The sequence below is a fragment of the Oncorhynchus clarkii genome, chromosome 31 (genome assembly GCF_045791955.1).
Source record: "Oncorhynchus clarkii lewisi isolate Uvic-CL-2024 chromosome 31, UVic_Ocla_1.0, whole genome shotgun sequence".
Lineage (NCBI taxonomy): Eukaryota > Metazoa > Chordata > Actinopteri > Salmoniformes > Salmonidae > Oncorhynchus > Oncorhynchus clarkii.
In genome coordinates this window covers 33,128,915-33,155,990 of record NC_092177.1, presented here as the reverse complement: position 1 = coordinate 33,155,990, position 27,076 = coordinate 33,128,915, and the positions used below count along the sequence as shown (strand labels likewise).

At 43.6% G+C, this 27,076-nt stretch overlaps 2 protein-coding genes across 7 annotated transcripts in view; one reads left to right on the top strand and one right to left on the bottom strand.

Annotated features, from left to right (window-relative positions):
- LOC139391164 (TBC1 domain family member 2A-like) overlaps positions 1-691 on the top strand; it is a 25,422-nt gene extending 24,731 nt beyond the window's left edge. Inside the window, exon 16 of the mRNA XM_071138729.1 lies at positions 151-691. Within this exon, the coding sequence (XP_070994830.1) occupies positions 151-349 (199 nt within the window). The 3' untranslated portion in view covers positions 350-691. The remainder of the gene's footprint in view (positions 1-150) is intronic.
- A 2,508-nt stretch (positions 692-3,199) lies between these two features.
- Positions 3,200-26,529, bottom strand: LOC139390695 (choline transporter-like protein 1). Of its 6 annotated transcripts, none has more exons than XM_071138005.1 (16): positions 25,434-25,752; positions 24,604-24,693; positions 23,375-23,517; positions 16,944-17,080; positions 15,785-15,878; positions 15,120-15,289; positions 14,176-14,265; positions 13,812-13,969; positions 13,228-13,414; positions 12,807-12,975; positions 10,645-10,801; positions 9,800-9,883; positions 9,540-9,677; positions 8,659-8,895; positions 6,162-6,263; positions 3,200-4,931 (listed from the first exon to the last, which is right to left on the bottom strand). In XM_071138005.1, exons 1-16 carry the CDS (start codon positions 25,455-25,457, stop codon positions 4,908-4,910), a joined length of 2,004 nt encoding a protein of 667 aa, XP_070994106.1. In that variant the 5' UTR covers positions 25,458-25,752; the 3' UTR covers positions 3,200-4,907. The 6 variants fall into 6 exon arrangements, with proteins under 6 accessions (XP_070994106.1, XP_070994107.1, XP_070994102.1 ...); XM_071138006.1 differs by lacking the exon at positions 25,434-25,752 and adding an exon at positions 24,857-25,051 and having other exon boundaries at positions 4,721-4,931; XM_071138001.1 differs by lacking the exons at positions 3,200-4,931; positions 25,434-25,752 and adding an exon at positions 26,393-26,529 and having other exon boundaries at positions 5,690-6,263.
- Positions 26,530-27,076: the final 547 nt, after the last annotated feature.

Sequence of the window (27,076 nt, the reverse complement as noted above, 5' to 3'; positions counted from 1 at the left end):
AGCGTCTGCTAAATGACAAAAATGTCAATTAGAGACCTAGGGTTAGCTCAATACAGCTTGTTCATTTTTATTTATTTAGCCATGCAGCATATAGATTAATTCTACTGTATGGAAATAAGCAGGCTGAGTAATATTGGGCTTGTCCAATAGGAAGCTGACCAACATTGCCTTCAGTGACATGAACCCGTTCCCCATGAAGCTGTTGAGGAACCGGCGTGCGCTGCATCTGGAGCGCCTGCAGGGGGAGCTCAGAGAGCTGGAGGCCCAGCAGAGAGAGTTTGTCACAGAGAGCGCACAGCGCAAGGACTTGGACACTATACTGGTCAGCGAGGACGATGAGGAGCTGTAGTGACCATTAGGGACTCTGGACAGAGAGGGATGGTGATGAATCCTGTGGACTTACTAGGCAACGGGTTTGAAATGCCACCTTGTAGAACAGCGTTTCTCAAACTCAGTCCTGGGGCCCCGTTTTGCACTAGCACTACACAGCCGATTCAAATAATCAAAGCTTGATGACGAGTTGGTTATTTGAATCAGCTGTGCAGTGCTCGGGCAAAAACCAAAACGTGCATCCTTTGGGGCCCACGGGACTGAGTTTGGGTAACGCTGTTGTAGACTACGGAAGGGCCATCTTGTTAGTGGCCCAGCTGGTACAGATTTGACCCAGGATACATTTGTTTTATGCCTTTAAGGTAAATAATGTCAGTTATGGTCAAGAACACTAAACCTGACCAACCATATTCTCACTGAATCATTGTATTAGTATTATTTACTGTATATGCACTGCCAAAGGGAATTAATGCCAAAGACAATTTACTACAGTAGGTATTTCAAACTATGGTCATGTAGAGTTTTATACATTTCAATTGCATATTTTGTCATGAACTTTGTAGCTACACAAGTGTTATGAAATGTAATATCATGTATCATTTTAAATGGTATATAACTGCCCTATGTGCCCAAAAGTATGTGGATTCAACTATTTCAGCCACACCTGTATAAAATCAAACACACAAACATTGGCAGTAGAATGGCCTTACTGAAGAGCTCAGTGATGTTCTACATGGCACCGTCATAAGATGCCACCTTTCCAACAAGTCAGTTCGTCAAATTTCTGCCCCGGGTCAACCGTAAGTGCAACACTCACTACCGGAGTTCCAAACTGCCTCTGGAAGCAACGTCTGCACAATAACTGTTTGTCGGGATCTTCATGAAATGACTTTCCATAGCCGAGCAGCCGCACACAAGCCTAAGATCACCATGCGCAATGCCCAGCATCAGCTGGAGTGATGCAAGGCTCGCCACCAGACAACACATTCTCTAGTGATAAATCAGGCTTCACCATCTGGCAGTCCGATGGATGCCAGGAGAAAACGACATGCCCAAATACATAGTGTCAACTGTAAAGTTTGGTGGAGGAATAATGGCCTAGGGCTCTTTTTCATGAGTCGGGCTAGGCCCCTTAGTTCCAGTGAAGGGAAATCTTAACTCTACAGCATTAACATTGACATTCTAGATGATTCTGTGCTTCCAACTTTGTGGAAACAGTTTGGGGGAAGGCCTTTTCCTGTTTCAGCATGTCAATGCCCCCGTGCACAAAGCGAGGTCCATACAGAAATGTTTGTCAAGATCGGTGTGGAAGAACTAGACTGGCCTGCACAGAGCCCGGACCTCAACCCCATCGAACACCTTTGGGATGAATTGGAATACCGACTGCGAGCCATGCCGACCTCACTAATGTTCGTGGCTGAATGGAAGCAAGTCTCCGCAGCAATGTTTCAACATCTAGTGTAAAAGCTTTCCTAGAAGAGTAGAGGCTGTTATAGCAGCATATTAATTAATGCCCATGATTTTGGAATGAGATGTTCGATGAGCAGTTGTCCACATACGACATGGCCAAAAGTATATGTGTACAGTACAATTAAGACCGTGAACGACAAGTGTACATTTTCCAATTTATTACCTTTAACAAATATACATAAATAATAATATAAAAATCAAACATTGTCCAATGTTAAACAACCTTACCGCAGAGAAGTAGCTAAAAGCTAGTGTTACCAGACAATTAAACTGATGTTGCCTATTCATAACAGTATCTGTTTCTAGGAATTGTCCATTCCTGTGTGACAAGAATAGACGCGCAGATTGTTTCCAAGAACGAAGAAGAGGTTGACTCATCTCGAAAAACAGTGGCTTTGTTGCTGAGTAAAGCTATTGTTCTATCAGTAAAGTCAGTGTTAAGTCACGTGGATCTAATGCCGTAATATTCACACCCAACATATTGATGGCCCGCTCTAAAAAGGGAGCGAGAATAAAACCGGGACGGAAAACATGCAGGATGTTTATGGTCCATCGTTTTGAGTAGCTACTGGCTTTAACAATACTGGCTCTTCCATGTAGTAGGGCTTTCTGACGCGCGGCAATAGAAGCTGACAAATCAAGCATCGCGTCTCCGCTGTTGGCGGAGCAGCTTGCTTTACAGGCGAATAAAAATGTTTGAAAGAAAAATAAACCAGAACTGAAAATTAACACACCATCAGTGTTCCCCCATTTTGCACAACAACGTCTCTGTCCAAGTTGTCAGTGTTTGAGTTTCCTATTGTGTGCGTCGACTGGTCGAGTTTGGCAAACAGAACAGCGTGGGTTATGACTGGTAGTGCCCGATGTAATGTGTCCCTAGGGCATAAGTTTTGTCTTCTATAATGAACACATACCCAGATAATTGCAGAGTTATCAGTAGTATGCCCTGTGTCATAAGTGGATTCATTGATTGCACTAGGCATCTTTTAGGGCAAGTTTGCTCACTTGGGAAAGTTCTGTCCTCTGAAAAAGCTCTAAATTGTACTGACTGACCAAGCTAGACATGTAACTATTTTAACAGATATCTTAAATTGATCTGTGTTGAAATGAATACCACCTTAGTGGTATTCAATTCTTAACATGCTTTGCGCATTAGATTTCTGTGGCAGGGACAATTCGGTTTGACCTTTACATGCATGCTCTTAATATTTCCTGGGCAAATCCTAGTGTATACCCGGAGAAAAGCTTACCAAAATACTTTAGTTTTCCTATCTTGAAACATTGTTTTTGTGAAGGACGGCTGGCGCTTGTTCGCTCACACGAGGCTGAAAATGAAAGGTTGTGTGAACAGTCACCTCTCCTTTCAACAACATTGAAAATATCAACCAGGATCACTTAATTTCAGAATACTATTCAGTCTTGTCAACACATTATTAAACTCCCATTACAAAATAACAGCATACATCATAATGTGCAATTCATATCATTCTGAACTCCTTCACATAAACAAAAAAGGGAGCATTTTCTGACATATCAATCAATCAATCAAAAAAGGGGGGACAGTTGTTCTTCAGTCGTGTCGATGGATTCAGTGCTCTGGGTATCAAATACACAAATCTACTGCAAAAAGAAGAGGGGACTTTAAGGCTTACAGCACTTCTACCCCCATTATACACTTATGGGAGTCACATTACTAACCAATAACATAGTGGGCGCAGCCTATGGAACCGGTTAAGGCAAAGTGCGAGTTTGTGTCCCCCTCACCTTTGTGTCCCCCTATCACAGAGATGCTATCGCTATGCCAGGACCGTTTGTCTTGAAAAACTGTAGTGCAAGTAGGAAGACATTTTTGTAGTGGTAAATACTGACGGTGTTGCGTTATTGCTTGAGGGCTACAAAGTCTGAGTTTGCTTTCTACGGAGACTTCCCACAACAGTGGAAGAGGACTCCAATTAGGTCAAATGTCCATCGATCCAAATAAAGACTGACTGGTTTGATGAATAAACCAAGTGAATCAAAAGACTAGGGCACAATTGGTTGAGTTCTAAGAAAAGCAACAGACTTTGCAGCCTTCTGGATTGTTCTCTGTTAATGTCAAGTCCAATTCAAAGAAATGAACCCTTAGTACCAAGTAGGTACACTAGTGAAGTGTAGCATAGCCAGATCAGGGCCAAACATAAGGACAATTCAGAGTATGCTATTCTGTTCTTCTGAAATAGACTACATTTTCTTTGTATCATGTTTATTTAGACCTGTAGGCTATATTAAATAGATTTATATATATGTTTAAATGTTGATGTTCCAAAGGACTGCATCAGTGGCTTGTAGGCTATGCATGGAAGCCAGGAGATGCTAAACATGTTCATGTTAATTAACGGTCAATTACCATGAGACCAGCTGACAAAATTTCATGACCGCCGCAGCCCTAGTCCCAACACCTAGAAACTTCTCATGGTCCCTTGTATATCTAAGAAGAAGTGTCTAGGTATAAGGGGGATACACTTCCAATCGGCAGTAACGTTTGTCTCCAAGTCCCTCCAGACCATGGGAACTAGAAGTAGTCTTCCCCCTGCTGTTACACACAGTTGTATGATCGCATCCTCTGTTTCTGTACATCCCACAAATGTAATAAAAATAAATCAATCACAGCCAGCCTTGGGGGGGGAACTTTCAGAAGTATGATGCAATCTGGTAAAAATACACCTACTTTCAAAACAAAAGCTCTTATGGCGCACAATTCAAATGCAAACGTGAGTCTAACGTACTTAAGTTTCAGTGGTTGATTAAAAACACACATCTAAGTGCTATATCATTGCATGACAAATGTCCAACCCAAAGTGTTTCAATACATTTTAGTACTGTGTTCGACTAGATGGCAATCATTTTTTTAGTCTTATAAAAAAGGACATCACTACGAAAAATGCATCAGCCTTTTAAAATATGCAGGGCTTCAATATAAAGTGCTTCATTACAGTGTTTTTTTGTTTTTACAGTTTCTTATTAAAATATTGTATTCCCTGGAGTGAAACCATAGTAAACATGTTACACATTGGTAAAAATAAACATTTTGGAATGTCTTTTTAAAAAGTTCCATTAGTTGATTTTGGTCAAGCTGAACTTGTTCCTGGAGCCTGGAAAGCAAAGTTATTCAAGTGTTATTACTCCATTCACAGTATCGCATGCAGTCTTTAAAAAAATATGGAATGGGTGAAAAAAAGGGTTAGATCCATTTCCCAAATTTTTTTTTTTTTTTTTTTTTTTTTTTTTTTAAATGGACAAGTTACAGAAAATGGACACCATGCAGTGGAATGGTGAGGGGGTAAGGGGGTCCATCTTGTGCCCTGAAGGCTGGACATTCAGAGGAGGGCGGAGGGAAACACCTGTGTATCCTTGTGTAAAAGCTGAATTGCTGCTGTTATCAACACTGATTGTGCATTATGACAAATACACATAGCTTATTACTTTAAACTATTGGGGGAGATACTACCTCTATAACTACCAAATTACAATATTAATTTTACCCATAATGCTATCTGAGTGTATCTAGGAGATAAGAAAAAGGCCAAATCTACAAGTAAACAGAGTTGGCAACTTCAGTAGCTCCTAACAGCTGTCTAAATAATTCCGGCAGGAAATCCAGTAGCACGGTACATTAGACGGGAAATATGAGTCATACATCTATCTCCCCATCGGTCCCTTTTAGCATTGCAGAATAAAAACTGCCCTTGTTGTTGCTCACTGCTGTTTACTTTGGGGGGGCGGACTGTTAATTTCATATGGTTCCTTTGTGTTCATTTCCCCCCCATCTTTCTAAGCTGACAGCTGATTATCTGCACTACCAGACATGTCCTTCTCTACCAAAAAGCACCATGGTGATGAAAAGGCAACAACAAAAAACGAACAAAATGTACACTTCAGGTTCAAGATAGCCAGGAGATGACAGGCGAGAAAAAAAACGGAAAGGGATTGAATAGTTAGTAGAGATGAGGGTGAGGGGGATGCCGTGGTTGTGAATTAGATAGCATGCGTTAGCTAGCATGAGAAGAAGACGGTTTAGGTGGCTTCGGTTGTGGCTGAGGCACGACAGCGGGGGAGGGTTTCTGAAGCAGCGTGGCGAAGAGGAAGAGTGTGGAGGTGGGCAGGTAGACGAAGAAGAAGAGGACCATGTCCTCAGTCAGGCAGAGGATCAAGGGGACCACGGTACTTTGCTCCCCCAGGGCCCAGTCCACCAGCACCCCTGCTAGGAGGTAATACACATGGAACTCCTGCAGCTCCTCCCACTCTCCCCCGCCTCCATCCAAGCCCCAGCCCACCGCCTCAGTTTCTCCGCCCAAGTCGCCGCTCCCTCCGCTCTCACTCACCATGGGCTTCATCTCCATCCCCTCCACCGACACCACCTCAGTGGGCCGGCTCCGCCCTCGCTCTGCCACCCGCTCCAGCTTCCTGCTGTTTTCCACAAACTCCTGCAGGGGGGAATGGAAAGTAATGTCACATACCATGTGCTGAAACACACCCGTGTCGGTTAATTTACCATAGGAATGCATTTCCTACATCATTAAACCACAGAATCCTTGGTACTTCAGTTTCAAAGCAAAAAAACTATATTCCTAATGAGTGCCACATAAGTTGCGTATTGCAGCTTATATCATCCTAAACCTAACATTTCTAACTGGGCTATTCTGGCCTATTTTTATTTTATTTTTTAAGATAGATAGATAGATAGATAGATAGATAGATAGATAGATAGATAGATAGATGCTAAAAAAAATAAAGGGAACACTTAAACAACACAATGTAACTCCAAGTCAATCACACTTCTGTGAAATCAAACTGTCCACTTAGGAAGCAACACTGATTGACAATAAATTTCACATGCCGTTGTACAAATGGAATAGACAACAGGTGGAAATTATAGGCAATTAGCAAGACACCCCCAATAAAGGAGTGGTTCTGCAGGTGGTGACCAGACCACTTCTCAGTTCCGATGCTTCCTGGCTGATGTTTTGGTCACTTTTGAATGCTGGCGGTGCTTTCACTCTAGTGGTAGCATGAGACGGAGTCTACAACCCACACAAGTGGCTCAGGTAGTGCAGCTCATCCAGGATGGCACATCAAAGCGAGCTGTGGCAAGAAGGTTTGCTGTGTCTGTCAGCATAGTGTCCAGAGCACGGAGGTGCTACCAGGAGACAGGCCAGTACATCAGGAGACGTGGAGGAGGCCATAGGAGGGCAACAACCCAGCAGCAGGACCGCTACCTCCGCCTTTGTGCAAGGAGGAGCACAGCCAGAGCCCTGCAAAATGACCTCCAGCAGGCCACAAATGTGCATGTGTCTGCTCAAACGGTCAGAAACAGACTCCATGAGTGTGGTATGAGGGCCCGACAACCACAGGTGGGGGTTGTGCTTACAGCCCAACACCGTGCAGGACGTTTGGCAAATTCGCCACTGGCGCCCTGTGCGCTTCACAGATGAAAGCAGGTTGACAGTCTGGAGACGCCGTGGAGAACGTTCTGCTGCCTGCAACATCCTCCAGCATGACCGGTTTGGCGGTGGGTCAGTCATGGTGTGGGGTGGCATTTCTTTGGGGGGGCCGCACAGCCCTCCATGTGCTCGCCAGAGGTAGCCGGACTGCCATTAGGTACCGAGATGAGATTCTCAGACCCCTTGTGAGACCATATGCTGGTGCGGTTGGCCCTGGGTTCCTCCGAATGCAAGACAATGCTAGACCTCATGTGGCTGGAGTGTGTCAGCAGTTCCTGCAAGAGGAAGGCATGCTATGGCCTGGCCCGCCCGTTCCCCAGACCTGAATCCAATTGAGCACATCTGGGACATCATCCACCAACGCCACGTTGCACCGCAGACTGTCCAGAAGTTGGCGGATGCTTTAGTCCAGGTCTGGGAGGAGATCCCTCAGGAGACCATCCGCCACCTCATCAGGAGCATGCCCAGGCGTTGTAGGGAGGTCATGCAGGCACATGGAGGCCACACACACTACTGAGCATCATTTCGACTTGTTTTAAGGACATTACATCAAAGTTGGATCAGCCTGTAGTGTGGTTTTCCACTTTAATTTTGAGTGTGAATACAAATCCAGACCTCCATGGGTTGATAAAAATGATCAATGGAAATCAAATTTGTGATTTTGTTGTCAGCACACTCAACTATATATAGAAAAAAAGTATTTAATTCATTCAGATCTAGGACGTGTTATTTTAGTGTTCCCTTTATTTTTTTGAGCAGTAATATATATATATAAAATGAATATATTAGAGCTACTGCCGAGTCCCAAACAAAGAATATTTTCAATTTCCTTTCAGCTTCTACATTTTTAAACATCCATCCAGAGAACTCCAGTCAAGAAGGCTCCCTTCTGATTTCTCCCACTACCTCTCATTAAATGTTCAAGGTTGTGTGCTACATGAAACAAGCCACTTTGCATATTTTGTGAGTTTCTTTCCCCCCTGATATGCCTGACAAGTGTGCTGACAGCTCTCCCAAAAGAAGAGCATAAGGTTACGGGAAAAAATCATTTCAATGCCACATTTTGAATACATGTTCATCCCTGTATGATTTTGAGTTGTAGGATAAATGGAGCATCCAAAGATGCATGTAGTGAGGGGGAAGATACAAAGATAAAAAAACAGTGTGTTCAACAACTCAAAAGAACAGTAGGACTCCACAACACTATAAACAATTTGTTTGCATTGATAAACCTGACATGGACCAAAAATGGTTGAATACCGTTCTACTGTCCTGAGAATTGCTCAATAAACAAAACCACACTCCTACATACATGTGCAAATAGATAAAAAAATATAAAAAAAATCCCACCAGTATACCATATCTTCGCGTAGCTTACCATCAGGGCTTTGTCCATGTAGAACTCTCTGCCCGGTGTGCCGTCATTGTATTTGGTGTCGATGGCGAAGCAGAGGAAGAGCACATCCACCACGATCTCGAACATGGACAGGAAGCAGTGGGCCACCAGGAAGGCAAAGAGGCAGACGATGATGAGGGGGAGGACCCACTCTGCGTAGTCCCGCTGGTAGTTAAGCAGCAGTACGCCGGCAAACGCTGTGGACGTCACGATCAGGATCTGACCGCACACACACATATGCAATATGCATCAGTGACATGATAATGACGACTGACTGCATTAGTTACATCCTGCATTAATACAAAAGTCAACCCCATTTTAATTCTTGAAACAGCTTCATTCTTAAATAGCCCATTGTAAAGGGGGACTCCCGAGTGGCACAGCGGTCTAAGGCACTGCATCGTAGTGGCGTCACTACAGACCCAGGTTCATTCCCAGGCTGTGTCACAATCGGCCGCGATCGGGAGTCCCATAGGGCGGCGCACAATTGACCCAGCATCATCCGGGTTAGGGGAGAGTTTGGCTGGGGGAAGCTTTACTTGGCTCATTGCACTCTAGCAACTCCTTGTGGAGGGCCAGGTGCGTGCAGGCTGACCTCGGTCGTCAGTTGAACGCGTTTCCTCCGACACATTGGTGCGGCTGGCTTCAGAGTTAATTGGGCGGGTGTTAAGCACGATTTGGCAGGTCAGGTTTCAGAGGACGCATGACTCGACCTTTGCCAAGTGCAAGGTCCTCAAACCCGTTGGGGAGTTGTAGCGATGAGACAAGACCGAAAATGGGGGTAAAAAACAAAATTCCATTGTAAGTATAGGGATGAATGTCCACTACTCTGAATCCCTCCATTATCCCAGCAGCCCCCTCACCTTGCCAAGGAAAAGGACAAAGTCTCCAACAGCGTTGATGGCCGCAACCCTTAGAGCGTTCTCCACCAGGATCACAAAGGCGTCGCGCGCCGACGTACAGAAACTGGTACTGTTGATGGCTGTCGCCGCGTACGCATTCTACACACAGAGAGAGAGAGAGAGAGACTACAGTCACTACAGCGAACAAGCTGGATACAACACATCTCTTCATCCATCATTATTTACAATGATCAAATTAGGGGGAAAGAAAGAGTGCCTACCTGATTCAAATAGTTGAGGCACTTCTCCAAACACCATAAGCAGCAGATACAAGTCTTCAACATGCAGCGAGCACATGCATTTTCCTGTGTGAGAGAGAGGTATCCGAGGTGCACTACTTTAAAAAAAATAGATAAATACATTTGAAAAATGTTCCCCGCAGAGCTCCAAATCTTGGTTGTCTTACATCTCAACGCCAAACCAAAAGAGAAGCAGACAAGACCCAAAGTCAGATTGCCGTGCCGAACTTTGCAGCTCTCTTTCAGAGCATCACTCAGGTAAAGTTGCCTCCCCTCTCAGAGCTCTAATGTTAATTTATCCCTTCCATTCAGTGTGCTGCAGGGTGTCTCTCCATTGATCAAGTCAATGAACAACACTTGGGGCGTAACAACAAACAGCAGGCTAGGGACAAGACACTAGCTTACGTCACCCACCAAGGAGAATAAAGCAAAATACCTAGTCATTGTGTCTCATTTATGATCCAAACCAACAACCCTAAAAATCGCCAGCACCGTACCAAACCCAAACAGCTCTCTGAACCTAAAATACAGTTTAACTCTGCATAGGACTTTACAATAAACATTTTCCCTCTATTTTCTTCTGTAAACTGTCCTAAACGGATCAACCGAAGATAGGCTTCATAAGTCATTATAGCCGATGCCATGTCACAACTGCAATTTCGACTGCAATTTCAATCTATTGTTGACAAGCCAAAAAGCTAGCCTTGATTAGCTTGCCTATCACTCAGGACAGCATTTTATTATTCTCCATACAATCAAATGAGAGAGACAGAAAGACAGAGGGAGATGGAAGAGAGAGAAAGAAGAGCATAAACTGTGTGCGTTACCTTGCCCTTGAGCTGGTTGTGGACGTACATGAGGAAGAGGCGTGGGATCTTGACCAGGGTGATAATGAAGGAGCCCTTGGCCACAGTGCCCAGGTGGTACCTCATCAGCCTCAACGATGACGACAGGATGGGCGTCACCGGCAGCTTGTTCTTGTCCCTGAAATGGGGGGGGGGGCGAAGGGTAGAGGGAGAGAGAATACCATAAACCACCCGTCACCACTGACTTCTCCGAGGCCTTTGACAAAAAACCACCAACCCGTGGCCATTGGACTGGGTGTCAGACCTGCCCCCTCACAGCGTGGTTCTGCCGTTTTGTGACCGGCCGCAAACAGGTACACTACCGAGACAGCCTGTCAGACTGGCAGGAGCTGACGGAATGGGCCCTTATCTTCCTTGCGGTCATTGACTGTGCGTCCCTGGGTCATCGACAGTAGGTGGAAATATGTTGACGATCTAAAATCTGGTCCACACGTGCACAACAGGTTACCTCAGCACACCACAGCAGGACCTGAACAAATTCGACACGTCATTCAAGCAGAACGTCACTGAACCCTGCCAAGTGCAAGGTCTTATCAGTGTCCTTCACAAGAAATCCACCTGTCCCATGCCCTCTCCGGATCGAGGGCCAGAAGCCCAGTGTGTGATAGCGTGAACATTTTACAGGGGAACAGTACAGAAGGTCTTACAATGGGGCGAGCAGGTTGCTACTATTATAATGAGAAAAGGCGTTGAAGGAGAAAACAACGTTAAGGTTCCATGTGCCACAGGAAGATCTGGTGAGCATTTAAACAGGCTACATGCGCCACATCCTGGAGTATGCTGACCCTGCTTGGCACAGCTCACTGATCCAAGCCCACTCTGATGACCTGGAGTCATTCAGCAGATGCTCTTATCCAAAAGAGACTTACATTCAGCAGCTACTCTTCCTGGGGTGTGCATAAGACGTACAAATACATGACAAGTACAGAACAGTTATAGACAAGAACAAAATATATTACATTAAATTAAAAATAGGAGCTATACACAAAACATTAAGACCACCTGCTCATTCCATGACAGACGGAGCAGGTGAAAGCTACGATCCCTTATTATGACACTTCAAATCAGTGTAGATGAAAAATACATTTTTTGTCTAAGTGCCTTTGAACGGGAAACGGTCGGTGCCGAGCGCAATTGTTTGTGTCAGAACTGCAACGCTGCTGGGGTTCACGCTCAACAGTGTCCCGTGCGTTTCAAGAATGGTCCACCACCCAAAGAACATCCATCCAACTTGACAACTGTTGGAAGCATTGGAGTCCACATGAGCCAGTATCCCTGTTAAACGCTTTCGACACCTTGTGGAGTCCATGCCCCGACAAATTGAGGCTGTTCTGAGGGCAAAAGGGGAAGGCACTACTGCCTTCCCCTTTTCTGTAATTAGTTACAAAACAATAGAAATGCAATTGAGTATTGCTGTTGTTTGTCTGGCATCCAATAGTCCATTATCAACTCTGTTGACCATGACAGCATTTTGCAGAGAAAAATTGGTTGAGGTACAGTATACTATTTAGGCTCGGAATGACGTGGCCCATTGTTTACCTGGCAACGACCACAAGAGCATTTCAAAGAGTGGTCAGTCAAAGTGAGCTCATATGAATATAATCTCCCTGCCCACTCAGCCTGTTCTTTCAGGCTTTCTGATAGCTAGAGAAATGAAAGGGTACAATTTCTTCAATTCTGAGCATTTTAATAGTGTTAAAATATGATGTTTGGTCATTCTATTTTTGACTGGGCAGAACCTTTAAGAATGCACGACATTGACTTTTTTTACGCTTATTTTTTTATTGCTCTTATCCATTAATATTTTGTATGCTCATGAATTTCAGTTTGTATTAACTACTAGGAGTGTAAGAAAAACAATCTTCAAAAAATAAATTAAGATAAATTAAATGAAGCGACAGTGAAAGGGGGGGCAGAGAGAAGTTTAAATTGGCATTCCTGTTATTCTCTCTAATTTCAATATCTCTGTGATAAAAAAAAATTGAGGTATTTATGGGTTAAGCAAATTTTTGTGACAAGTGGACAATAAAATCAAATATTGTTACTAAGCATGATTATAGCCGATATCCTATCAAATAAACATACATTTGTACATAAATCATGAAAACATTTCTGAACCAGACCTTGTGAAGTAGTACGTGACCACAGCCCCAGCTACAGTCATCTGCTGGCAGGCCAGGATGAACTCACTGATCCAGATGAGGCCCACAGCGTGGTACCACGTCATGTACTGCAGAGACCCAGTCAGCCGGAACTCTGTCAGACCAGTCTCCTCGTTCTGAACCGGATTCCCTGAGGGGGACATGTCAGACTCAGTCTAGTGGTCGGGACTAGTTTGGAAAAGTTCCTCAATAAGGCCAACCCAGGGAAACTGAACCATACTAGTGCAGTGTCCTGTTGGAATGAATCACTTACCTAAAGAGGTTTTCCCTCTCTCCTGTTTTCATTCCCCTTCCCTCTCCTATTTATACCTCCTTTTTTCACTTCAAGCACATTCAAAAGAGGACCAATGCCCCTTTCCCCGTCCCGGACACCCTCCCTCACCGGTGGTCCCGAGGAAGAGCAGCACCAGACTCCAGTAGAACCAGAAGAGGAGCAGGGCCAGGAAGGTGCAGAAGGGCTGCAGGGTGAGCAGCGGCAGGTGGATGAACACCTTGCCGGCCACGTGGAACAGGGCGATGGTCAGCGCCACGCGCTTCCTCATGAACAGCATCAGCAGGAGAAGGATCACCTGAAGAGAGTGAATCAGAGGATGAGACAAGGAAGGGGATAATCAAGCAGACTATCAGAGGTAGAAAGAGAGGGAGAGAGATAAGGAGGAAAAAGGATGCAAGTGAATGAAGAGAAAAGAGCAAGGTGGGACATGGGAAGACAAGAGACCGGAAGACAAAGGATGAGAGAGCTAAAACAAATGGAATACAACCAAGAGGAGAGAGAGAGAGAGAAAAGAAGGTGAGAGTCAACAAGGAGAAGGAAGAAAAAATAATAAAATAAAAAAGTGGGCAGTGCCAGGAGTTTGAGATTAAAGCAGCACTAGACATTCATCCCAAAATGTCCCAACACTCCACCCACAACGTACAACACATGGTTGCCCACAGTCTCCCTTTCACCCCAAACACTGTACTCACTGTGAATACGGTGGCAGCGATGGCATACACCAGCAGCACCTGGGCATTGTCCCTGGACATCTCAGCTTCCTCCTTAGCATCTTCAGTCTCTTTAGATAGGGTCTTGTTGACAGTTAACCGGTAGTCTATGTACATCCACCACAGGATGCTTGTGCCCGCTACAGAAAAACAGACTGCTTTTAAGCTGCTGCATCATTGCCAGATTGAACAGCTAGCTGCACACTGCTAAATGCAAAGAGGAACAGCCAAGAATTATCATAGTTTTGCAATTAACAGTCATTCTATGTCATTGTTTTCAGTTCTCCTTGATTGATCAAAACCCTGGCCAGGAAGTAAGCCCAGGAGAGACAGGAAGTGAGCTCACCCAGAGAGCCCAGGACTACCGTGGCAGTGAAGATCCAGACCAGCACAGCAGAGATGTAGCGGATGATCACCATCAGGATCATGGAGAGCACTGCAGCACAACACAGGAAAAACAGCACTTAAACTAACCTTTAAAAAGACAGATCTAGTATCAGCTAACCCCGCCCTCGGCCTCAACCCTATCCCCCCCCCCCAAAAAAAAAACATAAATCAAAACGGATCATGAATAAGCACTCAGGAGTTCCCCAAGTAAGGATCAGCTAACAATATTCAAATCAGTCTCCTTCATTGGAAGGATACAAAAAAAAAAAAAAAAAAAAAAAACACAAAAAAACTGGCCTTGAATCGACATATAAGAGAACTTTGTCCAACCCTAACCCACATGTACTCTGAAGAGGTCAGCTTCAACTCCCAAATGGACAAGTTCATGGATCCCATGGCATGCCCTTTACCTTCAAGCCTTCTTCCTCTCATTCCAAAGAGGGCCTACAGTCTCAAGGGAGAATCAAAAATGTGATGACATTGCTGTATTTTCCGCCCAGCGCTGTGTTTCTCCACCGTCCATGTCTGACCTACAGTAACTGCCTGTGTACTGACACATCATACCGATATGGAGGAATCAGCAGAACGCACTAGAGCAGGACAGATGGTTCCTATGCAGGCCTATTCTTACTGGCTCACATTAGGGAAGGCTCAAAGACTAGTGGGCCCCAGAAATACAATGAAGAGTCAGGTTATTCACTCTCACTGGGTTCAGAGACGGAGGCCCTGTCCAGAAACAACCCGTATCCCCTTGCCCTGGCTCTCCATCTGAAATAATTGGATAGGAATGGCAGTAGCTCAACCTTAACCCCGATTGGTGGAGATGTCGCCATATCACTTATACCTATCCAGCCTCCCCCTGAGATACTGCTGACAACAAACGCCTGCAGATGAGGTCATCACCTAGTGCCAGCAGGCAGAGGCCCACGATGATCACCTTGCTGGCCATCACACCAGCGATCAGTCTGTGCAGCACGCTGTTGTCACTCACAAACGTCACCACAGCCTCAGCAAACTTGGCATAGCAGGAGATGTCCACCGGCGTGCAGCGGTTAAACACCGGGAGAGATTTGCTGTGGGATAGAGCGAAGTAGAGGTCAAATGTCACATGACCTGGGAGTTTCTCTAAAACAATCTCTGATCTATATGACTGGTTAAGTGAAAGTCCTTTAATGGGTCTGAATGAGAAGAGGAACGGAAGCGGTCTAAGACTATTGAAATAAGTGATAGGGGAAAATAACCAATCAGTTAAATAAAATCTATTGATACTTTGAATCCAAGTATTGATGTAGTTTTTTGTTCAGCTAGGTAGCGTTAGCTAGCACTAGTGATCTGTACCTGCATCAAAACTCAGGTATTTTTCATCCTATTGCTTGTTCTCCACCTTTTTAATTAGTGAGTACTTATTTCCATGACTGATCAAAACTCATTTTCTTATGCTCTCTCATCTCTCTGTAGCAGACATATAGTGAACAATATGTTTGGAACATTACATCTCAGTACATATAGAATAGTGAAAAAAATCACATTACACATTGAAATGCACCCCTAATGTTAAGTCTTCCTACCTTGGTGGAACTGGAAGTTTGGGACATTTGTCAAACCTCTCTGGAAGGCTGGGATATTTGTGGCCGGCTAGCTCGTAGGAGCACAGCTCCGACCCTGAGTGAAAGGGAGACAAATATTATTTTGAAGTGCAGCCATAAAAACACACCAAGCAACACAAGGATCATTAAATGAAATTCAGTCTCCCCAAAAGTGATCAAAGTTATTGCACAATATCGTGTCTAGACCAAAATATCCTGATCCAGATTCCATAATTTCCCCTTGCAACGGAGCAGGTTATGCATAATGACGGATGAAACCGCATTTCCTCAATCTCATTAACGGTGTTATGCTCACCGCCCCGGGAATTCAGAAACAGCCAGTCGAATCAGAACACAAGACCCCTTCAGACAGCAAAGTTACATATACCCAGTCCAGTCTATCGTGGGGGCATACATGGAGTGTGTGTGTCACGTTAAGTATATACAGTACTGGCAGTAGACACACAAGCCTAGCTGAAGGACAGGCTAGGATGGCACAAACAATAGAACCCATACAGCAACGGGTGGAATTGTCATTAATGGTGCCTTTGTTAATCTAGTTCTCTCTCCACATGTGCCAAGGTGCCCCCACTGTGCCAGACCGTGTGTGTGTGAATGAAAGGACAGTATTAAGGGGTCGATGGCACACAGGGTCACGGGCATGTCACCGTTTGTGGAAAGTGTTTGTCGTTCCATAGGATGGCAGTGAGTCACTGTCAATGCCGTGATGGATGGCTGCAGTAATGATGACCTAGTAGCCTTCTGTTGATTGGGGAAGAGAAACACCAGCTCCTCATACCACTCTTTCCTAATGGGACAGTCTTGAGTTGATTGTATGCCTTCTCATTAAAGATTTGTGGTGCTAAAAAACATATGGGATGTGTGAGATTGTGATGACTAAAAGAAATTCCATTCGTATCAAATCATGACATGCCCGCTACCGACAAGCAGATTTTCAAAATCAACACCTTGCATGTGTTGGGTTCCACAGCATGACCAATAGAGTTACTGAGAGGAATAGAGAATCAGTGAATGGTTCAATATGCTGTCAGTCTTTATGCTTTTGTGTGGTTTTGACGGCAGAAAAACGTACCGCTGACAGTGTTCACTCCGTTTCACTCGGGGCCCCCACTTTACTCACCATTGTGCACGGCAAACCGCTTGAGGTCCTGGTACGTCTTCAGCTCTTCATCAGGACACACAGACACACACAGGGCCATGGACTTGATCTTCCTCTGCACTATGTCAATGTTACACGGGTCCAGGAAGAACACGTATCTACAGACAACAAAAAAAACAAACAAAGATATGTTCTTTATCAACACCTACATAAGGAATGAGTAACAAGGGATGTGAGAATATCAGCAATTTGTTTATCTGATCTTTATCAATAAAATCCACTTCCCTCATCAACGACGTGAGGAATGAGTCACGAGAAAGAAGGGAATGTGAAAATGTGGGCGTGGGAACGTGATATTGAGAGAGGAAAACAAAAGCCACAAAATGACCTGAAAGTCCTGAAGCCTACACCTCCCCTCAATGTCCTGTTCGTTTTGGGGACAAAGCAAGGCACAATGCCTCCACAATACCTTATTCACCGATAAATGATAAAAAATGGCACGAGACAAGAGAGCCATTGGCTGCTGATGCTGTTGGAACTGGTCCATGGGACTTGGCAAGTGGAACAGAGAGAGAAAGGAACAAGGACATTTTTATAAGAGAATCCTTCACTGTAGTCCATCTGTCTGGTGCTTTTATACACTACGCGGTGGGCACCTCACCTGCCCACACACACACACTTGCAGGAGCAATTGTCCTGGGTGTTGCACACAAAAGCTGAAAATGAACAAAATATACATAGACAAACATTACAATGCTGGGAGAATGAAGTCAGTAGTGTCTACATTGGTGAAGCCCAGTCTATGTCTAGGCCAGTGTAATTACACTGGTCCAGAAAAATGTCTTGGTCAGGCTAAAGTGAACGTAGTCCAAATGAACTGTTCTGGTGATTCATAAGCTGGCTCAGTGGTTTGCACTGCACGCATGCTGGTTGAAAGGAAGATCGATATGAAAATCAAGTCATACTGGATTGATTAGAATATTCGAGGGCAGTTTGACTTTGTCTGAGGTCAGTTCTTCCTAACAGCTGAGGTTAGGATCGGACATGGATCAACTGATCCTGGATCATCAACCAGCAGCCATGGCCAGAAGAATAGGCCTACAGCATTGTACTGTTTACGTTTGGCCCCTGCCTTGTGAATGAGGAGCTGCTTAACAGTATTAGCCAAATAAACCCTGACCAGTAATCCCTTAAGCTCTGACTTTGTTGTCACTAATGATCGCATTATGTGACACTAGCCTATACCTCGCACAGGTAGGTCATGTAAAAGGTTGCTGAGGGCAGGACTGAATACAGCACTGAACACAACCTCAACTGGGCCTACATTTAACCACCCCACCAATGATGCTAGACTTTTTTTTTTTTTTTCGCCCACGGAATGGCAGAAACTGGCAGACAAACCATGTCTGACTACCACCAAGAAAGTAATACTTTATAGACCAATGCTGTGTTATTTTGTCTAATGACATGAAGAGAAGATCTACCAACAGATTATGAAGTGAGGAGGGGAAGCACAGAGCACGACCGAGAGAGAGATAGAAACAGGACTGACAGCTGTGTAGTCCTTAATTGAATCCCATGATAGCTGCATTCTCAGCGGAGTTCGGCATCAGGTGGTTGCGCTTGAGGCGAGTGCCGTCATTCAAAACTCACACCCTCAGGGCCTCCCGGGTGGCGCAGTGGTTAAGGGCGTTGTACTGCAGCGCCAGCTGTGCCATCAGAGTCCCTGGGTTCGCGCCCAGGCTCTGTCGTAACCGGCCGCGACCGGGAGGTCCGTGGGGCGACGCACAATTGGCCTAGCGTCGCCCGGGTTAGGGAGGGCTTGGTTGGTAGGGGTGTCCTTGTCTCATCGCGCACCAGCGACTCCTGTGGCGGGCTGGGCGCAGTGTACGCTAACCAAGGTGGCCAGGTGCACGGTGTTTCCTCCGGCGCGTTGGTGCGGCTGGCTTCCGGGTTGGATGTGCGCTGTGTTAAGAAGCAGTGCGGCTTGGTTGGGTTGTGTATCGGAGGACGCATGACTTTCAACCTTCGACTCTCCCGAGCCCGTACGGGAGTTGTAGCGATGAGACAAGATAGTAGCTACTACAACAATTGGATACCACGAAATTGGGGAGAAAAGGGGGTAAAATAAAATAAAATTTAAAAAAAACACACCCTCTGCGTCCGATAGGGCAAGTGTGTAAGTGTGTGTGTGTATATGAGTTGTCTCCTGGTTATCAACCTTATCAAATCCCAAACTGACAAAATAGCCTTCTAATGAAACTTTTACACACACACACACACACGCTGGGGCCAGCATTAATCCAGTGATCTCAGTCTACAGCGCCTGTCCATGTGTATGCACCCATCCTGGTATTCCTGTTCGAACCGGAAAATGCTATTTAAAAGCATGTAATACCAACTAAATAAATCTGACATGAAAAATATGGACTGGAATCTAAGTTTGTTGTATTAGTCACAATTTAATCAACTCAAAGTCCTGTCAAAGTCACCACACCATTTCGTTGATGTAGCGCCGTGATAACCCGATTATTGTGGTGGTGAACAGGGAGCAGATTCTCAGCTAAACAAACAGAGAAAGAAACAGGCCTAGTAGCAGAGATTCAGTACCAAATCCCTGCAAATCTGACTAGCTAATCCCATGCACTCGCTTTTGTTACTGTAACATCATGGAACAATATTGAAAATGTATATTGCTTCGAGTGTGTGTCGACATAACGCACCATCCGCTTTTGTTAACAGTGAGAAGTTTATATGCCTCTACCAGTGCCACAAAGCTGCAGTACCTTCAGAAAGTATTCACACCCCTGTACTTTAGCCACAATTTGTGGGATAAAAATGGATTTGTCATTTTTTGGGGGGGGGTCAACAATCAAGACAAAAATACTCTGTCAAAGTGGAAGAAAAATTTGAACATTTGTAGAATAATTGTATAATATACTAATATATCTTGATTAGATAAGCCCGAGTAAATACATGTTAGAATCACCTTTGGCAGCGATTACAGCTGTCAGTCTTTCTGGGTAAATATCGAAGGGCTTTCCACACCTGGATTGTACATTTGTCCATTATGGTTTTTCAAAATTCTTCAAGCGCTGTTAAATTGATTGTTGATCATTGCTAGGCAACCATTTTCATGTCTTGCCATAGATTTATTTTGTAAATTTAAAGACAAAACTGTAACTCTGCCACAAAGGAACATTCACCGTCTTCTTGATAAGCAATTCCAGTGTAGATTTGCCTTGTGTTTTAGGTTATTGTCCTGCTGAAAGGTGAATTAATCTCCCAGTGTCTGGTGGAAAGCAGACAAACAGGTTTTCCTCTAGGATTTTGCCTGTGCTTAGCTCCATTCTGTTTATTTATTATTTGTTTTTCATTGGAAAAAAAAAAACTATCCAGTCCTTAACAATTACAAGCATACCCATAACATGATGCAGCCACCACTATACTTCAAAATATGGAGAGTGGTACTCAGTAATGTGTTTTCCCCAAACATAATGCTTTGTATCTTAATTGCTTTGCCACATTTCTTTGCAGCAGTACCTTGTTGCAAACAGGATGCATGTTTTGGAATATTTTTAATTCTGTATAGGCTTTCTACTTTTCACTGTCAATTAGGTTAGTATTGTGGAGTAACTACAATGTTGTTGATCCATTCTCAGTTCTATCACTAAATTAATCTTCACCATGGTCAAAGGGGCACCAGGTAGCCTAATGGTTATAGTGTTAGACTAGTAAACGAAAGGTTGCAAGATCAAATCCCCGAGCTGACAAGGTAGAAATCTGTCGTTCCGCCCCTGAACAAGGCAGTTAACCCACTGTTCCTTGGCCGTCATTGAAAATAAGAATTTGTTCTTAACTGACTTGCCTAGTTAAATAAAGGTAAAATGTAAAAATTAAATGTCTGCTTTTTTTTTTTTTACCCATCAGCCAATAGGTGCTCCTCTTTGCGAGGCATTGGAAAACCTCCCTGGTCTTTGTGGTTGAATCACTGTTTGAAATTCTCTGCTCGACTGAGGGACCTTACAGATAATTGTATGTGGGGTACAGAGATGAGATAGTCATTCAAAATTCATGTTAAACACTATTGCACACAGTGAGTCCATGGAACCTATGTGACTTGTTAAACATATTTTTACTCCTGAACTTTACGCTTGCCATACTAAAAGGGATCGAATAATTAGACTCATGACATTTCAGCTCTTCATTTTTTATTAATTTGTAAAAAAAATAATATGTAAAACTGAATTCTACTTTGACATTATGGGGTATTGTGTGTAGGCCAGTGACCAACAAAATCTACACCTAATCAATTTTAAAATCAGGCTATAACAATAAAATGTGGAAAAGTCAATGGGTGTGAATACTTTCTGAAAGCACTGTAGTTTGGAGATTTGTGAATGTGAAATGGACCTTTTCTTCAGTAACTGCGTTGAGATGTTGCTTGTAGCCTACGCATGATAGTCAGCAATCCAATTCATAGAAGTCACACAACTAAGTGATGTTTTATAATGGAGACTTTACATTAAGTAGGCTAAATATGGTAGGCTGCTTGCATTGTGAAGACTGGTCTAATATATGAATGAAGCCAGAGAGTTGATATGTCCAATTCATGCAGCTTGTCACACCTGCATATCTTGTATTTTTGCATAAGTGCGGCTTACATTTTTATGTTACTGGTCCACGAGTCTCGTCATTATTTTTCCTCGAGAATTGGGAAGGAGCTTGGACGGGATGTCCCGGGATACCGGTCACCTGTATTCAACCCTAGTGTGAGTGTCAGTCACATCAATAGGCCAACCTTGTCAAGGTGCTTTGATGAAGCATATCATTGTTGGATAATGTGGTGATAATGGACCGTGGGAGCTAACCAGTGAGCCTGAAAAGGGTCATCAAGGGAAAAAGGATGTTGAATTTCTAAATAGTTCAGTCAATAAAGCCGCTATACATTTTTAAGGGCCTGTCAATACACACACACTCACAGACTATTACCCAGGACTAGAGGTTTGAGGATGATTTCAAACTGGGCAAATGAGTGACTATCAAACTGGCATGCTAGTCACAGGGGTATCAAGCAACACAATAGCCATGAACAACAAAGGGTCCAATATCCCTATAGCTATTAATTTCAAAATGGCCTTGCCCACAGGCATGTTTTTACACAACCCTACCACAAGGATCAAGAGCACACTACAAGTGAAATCAGCTTACTCATTGTTGATACAACTCTCCACTTTAAAATGGAACCGAAGACAGTTCAGCACACAAATTAACTGTGTGGGTGTTGTGCTCAAGTCAGCCAGTTTGTGGTTGTTCCAAAGGAAGAGGGAGCAGTGTCGTCGTCATCACCCCCCACCCTGCAAACTGCCACTGCTGCTGAAAAAAACCTCATTGGGGAAAACACTGGTGAGACCGCGCCAAGTGTTGCGGAGACAAGGCGGTGTTGGCACCAGGAGACAAGGCGGTGTTGGCACCAGCCGACAGCAGATACAGAGCCGTAAACAACGATGTATGGAAAGAAAGCGAAAGAGAGAGAGATACAAATAAACAGAAATTGAGCAAAAGAGAGCGAGAAAGAAAAACAGATAGAGAGACAGACTCCCAGCCAATGATATCTGAAAGTGTTGGGTGACAGGGTCCTCCTTGTGTCAGCCAGAACCCTCTCCTGAAACGTCTTCCTCTGGTCACTTACTAACAGTCACAAACTGATACCAAGCCAATTTCGTTATCCACACCCTATGATTACGTCTGTAAACATTGGCAGCGCCGCATCTGCATTTAGAATCTTTTAAGAACCTTAAACAACGCATAACGTCCATAGACACATTATCATGGGTGTTCAATAGGAACTAGCATCATGCTTTCAAATGATGAACAATTCCATCTTCCATTCTTTCATCAGTCTATCCGAACGTTAAGGGGAAAAACATAAAGCCAAGCAATTTCAAAGCCATTAATATCTCTTCAGTGGCACAACCAAAATAAATAAATGACCCTCTGCTGATGACTCACAGGTCTGTACTACTAGCCAAGCACTAAGCACACAGTCAATCCAAAGGGGGGATGTAATCAGCCTGCCATGCAGATGAAGTGGGCTGAAATACCTGTGTTCCCAAAGGATGGCGTGTGCAGTAAGTACATACAGTTCAGCGTGACAGAACGTCCTAATGCCTCTGCATATTTATTCAAGGTTTTATTTATGCTAGATTCCAATATGCCAGTGGTAAAATCATTTAATTTTGACATTTCTATTGAACCAATGAGCAACGGGGCAAAGCCATTTCTTAACATTTCTCAATAATGGCCTAATTCACCCTAACATTTAAATTTGTAAACAGAGTGGTGGGTTTTGAAAAGGCACTGCCACTGAGCTAAAAGAGTGAAAGTTGGGCGAGAAAAAGATAGGAGAGAGTGGAGTAAGATTGAAAGATGGCCGAGAAAGTAAGACTCACTTTTTGTCCGTCTGATCCAGTCCACTCAGTCTGACCCCTTCAATCCGCTCATTGCGCTGGCCGCAGGTGTTCCCGTAGCTGTCATATCCGAAGACCAGGCGGGCTGCGCCCCCTGTGGCAATGGTGAACCCAAAGATACTCCCCTGAAAGAAGCATTAAATGCTGCAAATTCAATACACTGTGTGCGTGACAGTGGAGTATGATTGTGTAAAAATGTATTGTTGACAGCTATAAAATGTAATGTACCATCCTGACTGTAACTGCGAAGCTTACGGATAGTTGAATGAAAAGCACCAACAGCCAAATCCTGCTGACCAAGCAGCTTGAAGTGACCGGTGTTTTTTAAAGTACACAGATTAAAATCACAGAAATTGAATTCTAATTAATTTGTCCATCTGTTACAACAGGTATTCTTATTCTACTCTCCAAACTCCCAGACAACACATCAGACATTTTGGGAGAGGCACAGGGTCATCTGCCGTGCAGTGCCAGTGTCCCTGGAACTATTTAGGGTGTATTAGGTGTCTTGCTTGAAAGACAAAACAGTAGGCAATGGAAACCATCTGAAATAAATTCCTACTTTTCCCTGCTTCCCCAGGACCGGATTTGAAACAGCCAATTTCCAGCTAACTGGCTACTGGTTTCTAAAGCTACTCAGATGCAAAAAGCTTGAGTGGAAACATGGGCCATAACCTTGTTTTTTTGTGTGTGTGTGTTTTACAACATCATTCTTCAAGTCACTCTTTACTCAGTTGTAGATTCAAACAAAAAGTTATATTCACTCTAAGTATAGGCTAGTAGAAACATGCCGTAGGAAATATAAAATATACTGATATTCCTAAATAACAGGCTTACATCGATGAAAACCCCTACTGTATGTAACAAGAAACACGTCATTCCATGTCTGTAATAGATAGTGCTGCATGATGTTAGCGTGAGTTTACAACATAAGAACAGTGAAAATGACTGGTAAATTGATCTATTCAGATGGGTTTGTTTGTTTCATAAATTTGAGCCATATGTTACCCATTCTCAAAAGTCAAAGTACTCTTCAATTTTACACTTCAGCAGGTGTTAATTGTCTGCATGCTTGTAGCAACCTGACACAGGTTAAACTACTTTTGTTTGTGAGCCTTGTATTTTAACCCATATATATATCGTTATTTATATGTTTTTAACATTGCTCTTTGTTTGCAACTGTCAAATGAATCGGCATACTGGCTACTTACCATTCCGACACAGAAAACAGTAAATAAAAGGAACCACGGCAAATCCGTGCAACTTCGATCCTCCAAGGGTTTCCATTCTCTCTTTGTCCTCTGGAAAACAAAATACCAACACATCGGCAGAGCCACATTAGCAAATAGTCTATAGACGTCTTTGTCAATTCAAATCGTGACAATGTAGGCAACACAAATATTATTTCACATATGCCACAAAAAAAAATGTCCCTCAATGGAACGCGCCCCGTCTAGCAGTCACCGTGAATGTCATTAGGCCAAGTTCTGACTTCCTTTGTCCCCCCGCAATTTCACTTTGACATCTAATTTTCGTAGATAAAGGCTATTTGTGGCCGACTGTAAAGAAACGTTACACTTTGCGTTGAAAACAAACATTTAACCATACTCTCTCCTTCATTGTCGAGGCGCCGTTCAATAGCTTCGAATCTCGCACATTGCGAGAGGTGAGGTTTGTTTACAAGGCTAACGGTGCTCACGAGCTATTTATGGTATGCAAAACTGCTTTCAAATGGTAGCCTGTGCGAAATGTCGGTGGTAAATGCACTAGAAAACTATAAAACAAATGATTGTCCCATTATAATGGAAGCTACAGCCTATAGCCTAATATTTAATTTTCGGTTTCGATAATAATAGGGATTACACTAGCCTTCCCCGATGAACATAGCCTAGGCTTCTTATCTAATCTGACTGGGGTGGTGAGAATGGTCATTGGATGACAGCGGTCGCAACAATGTAGCCTAATCTCTGTTCCATTATGTTCAATTTGCAACATTAAAATAATTAATGCAACATAGGGGTGGGGGAAATCGGTATCTTACCTCTGTGCTACCGCAGCATCCCATTGCAGGACAGGGTTCGATTTTCGAATAGCTCAACGCTACAGCACAATAAAAACAATAACCCAAACTTGCAGGGAGTTAACGGTATTATGTTTACCCTGCATTAATTGCGTAGCGCCGATTTAAACGACCTGTAGATTAGAAAGGCGACACAAATGGTATGTTCCATCCGAAATGCATACTAATATCGGTCTCCTTCCTCCAGGTATAAGGGATTAATACTTTAGGATTTATCGCACCACACTTCCTGGGGGATTGTGCAGGTGCAGCCGGAAAAGGAATGTAGAGTCCATTCATCTCATTGCGCCTGCGCATTTGGCACCCGACTAGATAACAGGAGGATGGCGGGACGTTGGGCGGAGCGCGCGATTTCCAAACGCGCCACTTTTGTCGTTGTATTACCCGCCTTCTGTCCATCCACTGTGACCACACATGATGACGCACTGGTACATAACAGGCAATAAGACATGATGAAAACTGGAGATGTTGTGGGCCTAAAAAGACATGATGCACATATTACAATTGTAAATGGTTGTAGAATAACTAAGTGGGCATGTTCCAATAAAAAAATGTTGTGTCACAATTATCAAATTAAAATGAACACAGTGGAATAGCAATAGCTGCTCATCTAATTCCAAATTGGCTACAGTGAACAGTAGCCTAATAAACCCATAGCATACACATGAGTCTAATACATTTATGCGTTTTTATCAGCCAAGAGATGATGCTCTAGCCTAAACTACTTGATCAATATTCTATCAACTGCCCTTTTCGTTTTTGAAAGATTAATTTGTTGACAAACTCATAATCATAATTAAATGAGTACAGTAGACATACCTATCTAATGTCTTTCAATCTGACAAAATAACCACAAATCACTTTTCCCAAAACGTTTCCTCAAAAGTTCCCCACAAAGATATATTAACGCTTTTCCTCACTCTCATACGGTATCCAGGACTTATCTGCATGCTGTAGTCTGTCCCCAAATACGGGTTATCCACCTTTTTCCTGGGCCTCCCTTGCTGAGACCCGCTTGTTGGTCTTCTCTGTTCCATCTTCTAGGCTGTGTACAGCAATGGCAGGGAGATGGCAGTCTGAGGGCAAAAAAGGGGGCCTTTGTTCCATTGTTTTCTGTTGTACCAGGGAGAGAGTGAGTAGTGTGTGAGTGTGGGTGGGTGCGCAAGCGCGTATGCGCATGCACGTGGTGTTTTTATTTGTAAGGCTGTAATGAGTGAGTGTGCATTATTAGCCTGTGGCACCCCTTTCTCAAATGTAGGGAGTGTAGAGGTGTGTGTGTCCTCAAAACAAGTGAGTGCTTTGTTTTCCTTGTCCTTTTCGAATATCTTTCCATGTTTTAATCATCAACTGTATGGCTACAATGTAGACGAAACATTTCTTAACAGATTAAGTGTTCTCTGTGTTTGTTTTAATGAAATGTACATCATTTAAATAGATTAACGTGCAACATTTGATGAGTTATCATTTTGTAGATGATTTCTCTTTGTACAGTACAGTGATGAAGTAGTTTAATTTCTTTACATTTTCGTTTCCACCACTAGAGAGCAGACACACCTTGTGAAAAACATTGAAAGTTGGAGGAGTCAGCAAAACAGTAGGGTTAC

Excerpts from the sequence above, each read along its gene's own strand:
- LOC139390695 (XM_071138001.1), bottom strand. The coding sequence starts at position 26,509 with ATGGAACAGAGAAGACCAACAAGCGGGTCTCAGCAAGGGAGGCCCAGG. Across the intron at positions 14,266-15,119 it reads CCTCTGCCTGCTGGCACTAG|TGCTCTCCATGATCCTGATG; the intron begins GTGATGACCTCA and ends GTTGTGCTGCAG. Across the intron at positions 9,678-9,799 it reads GCCTCAACTATTTGAATCAG|AATGCGTACGCGGCGACAGC; the intron begins GTAGGCACTCTT and ends CTCTGTGTGTAG.